Source organism: Carassius auratus, chromosome 29 (assembly GCF_003368295.1).
Source record: "Carassius auratus strain Wakin chromosome 29, ASM336829v1, whole genome shotgun sequence".
NCBI lineage: Eukaryota > Metazoa > Chordata > Actinopteri > Cypriniformes > Cyprinidae > Carassius > Carassius auratus.
Window position 1 is genome coordinate 7,192,253 of NC_039271.1, and position 2,386 is coordinate 7,194,638.

Below are 2,386 nucleotides of genomic sequence, written 5' to 3' on the forward strand. Positions count from 1 at the left end.
ATGTATTTTAAAACATTATATATAATGTAAAATGGTTGCGAAAACCTTTTACCAGTTAGTCCTGAGTTAGAGAAGAATGTAGTAACAAAACCTAAGTCCTGGGTTCAGTTACCAATGAATAAAAAAAAAGAATTAATAAAATAAAAAAACATCCTTTTTGCAGCGTAAGTTGCTTCAGATAAATGTATGTGTAAAGTGCGTACAGGTGTCCTAGCAAAATACATCAGCTATGGGTATGATCCACAAATCTTTGACAACCATGTGTTTAGACCCCTTTTTTGTCTTAATGTTTATGCTTTCGAATTAAAACAATTTTGTGAAATATTTTGTGACTGTGCTCATCATTCTGAAAATAAATCTCACATATATTGATAATTAATTATCTAATGAAATTACACAGGAGGAATGACTTGCATGTCTAAATACTGTACATTTTGTATATCCTGATCATTTTAGAGCACATTTTGCAAAGAAAACAAAAAAAGCACTTGTTTCCACAACTAATAATTTGTTAATCATATTCACACAGTGAATATGATTTTAATGCATGCAACTTCAAACTTGTTCTATTCAGTTTGCAAAAGATGTACAGTCTCATAAGTGAACACGATAGGCACATTCATTTTACACAATTTATTAACAAAAACACAGAAAGCAGGCAGCATCACCTTCCTTTAAAGCCAATTGACACCGAATGCTTTATATAGACAGAGACATTAGCCATTTAACAATTCATAACAGTGCTTTTATCACGCAGTTGAAACTGGAAGCAGATTGTCTTGCAGTGACTGTAAAATTACAGGAGACCAACATCATGTATGTTCAAGTCACATAGAAATGTGTCAGAGAATGTGATCTTGTTGTCATGCAGTAATAATCTAATGGGCTTTTTAACGCTGATGCAGTTGTAGAAGTGTCCCACATGGTCCACAGAGACAGGAAGTGTCCAGTGTCCAATATAAGTGACTCAATGAGGATAATTCGTCAAGGAATACAATCAATAGCTCATATTATCCATATAGGTCCTTCCTCTGCGCGCATTACCAATTATTTGCAGGATAAATGCATGACAGTCTTTATGCACTCAGTCACATTTCCGGATGAGGCCTTGATGAGCAGGTAGTCATCAAAACTGGCCGTTTCGTGTGCGCGCGTACCAGCCCAGGCACGCGCAGATTCCCACGAGCGTCACTGTGGCGCCCAGCAGTAAAGCCGCCGCGTCTCCTCCGTCAAACGCCTCGGCGGTGCGGACCAGCGTCAGGAGAAAAAGGCAGAGCACCATGCGTAGATTTTGGTCTTTGGGAGCCATGTTGTTGGTCAGTTGTGACTTGCGTGGAGAGCAGCGCAACAGCAGTGACGACACGTCAGGTGATCTCGCTGCATTTCCTGATTTTACGAAAACTACTATGGGAAAGGTTTAGTGACTAATTTTCAAAAGCTAGGACGGACGAGCCATTGGAAAGTAAAGACGCAACGTCAGCATCACAATAATAATATTTTTCACTATTGGATGGCATCGTCTCCATGGCGTAGGCTATTCATAACTAAGACGTTGCCATAATAGGATTCGTAATTTTTTCCCTCACTAGGAGGAATTTCACATGAAAAAGGAGCACAAATTTGCTTTTTTTGTAATTCAATATTTAAAATATTTATTTGGTGATTTTAAGCTGATTGGAACATAATAGCTGGTTACTAGCTGCGAGCAGCTAACTAGCTACCTGCTTATAATACCAGTATATGTTGGTTAAAAGAGTTTCTGGAACATGGTGGCTGGATCACCAGCAAAACCAGCTCCAAATGATAACTACCGTGGCACTGTATTATTTTAAGCATTGCCTTATTGAGAAACAAGTATTTAAATAAGTTCATTAAATAAGTAGACCTGTGATACACTGAGTTTATGTTTCACATAACATGGTTTATGATTTACAAGAAGAAATAATGTCTGTGGTTAACGTTGAAGAGATTTTAATTCCATAACCTGCCTGGATTACCCAGATAGCACACAGAAATCTGCAAGATGTTAAAGATTGCTTCATCTGGAAAGCATCTGCTGTGTACAAACATCTGACATCAGTTTTTACATGCATTCGAAATCATAAACAATAATAAAATGAAAACCATCATTTCAAAAATCGGTAAGAAATTCTCAAGGGAATCAATAGCAAATTAGTCCTCTGAGTTTGCCTATAGATCGGCTTCATGACTGAAAAGAAAAAGGCATTAGTCTACTTACTAACTTTAGCTAACTAAAATTAGCTAACACAAGCCAAGAAAAAAATTGTTGCAGTCTTGGTTATGTAATAGCGAAGGTCATTAGCTTTTGACTGTAGTATGAATTGAATACTGAGCTATCTTGGAAATGGACCCTGGATGTGAATGG

The 2,386-nt window shown here is 37.3% G+C and overlaps 1 protein-coding gene across 1 annotated transcript; it reads right to left on the reverse strand.

Annotated features, from left to right (window-relative positions):
- Positions 1–529: 529 nt before the first annotated feature.
- LOC113047935 (small integral membrane protein 30) lies at positions 530–1,375 on the reverse strand. The gene has a single exon (XM_026209372.1). The coding sequence runs from the start codon at positions 1,307–1,309 to the stop codon at positions 1,127–1,129; it is 183 nt and encodes a 60-aa protein (XP_026065157.1). The 5' UTR covers positions 1,310–1,375; the 3' UTR covers positions 530–1,126.
- Positions 1,376–2,386: the final 1,011 nt, after the last annotated feature.

Coding starts and splice junctions, on each gene's coding strand:
- LOC113047935 (XM_026209372.1), bottom strand. CDS start 1,309: ATGGCTCCCAAAGACCAAAATCTACGCATGGTGCTCTGCCTTTTTCTC.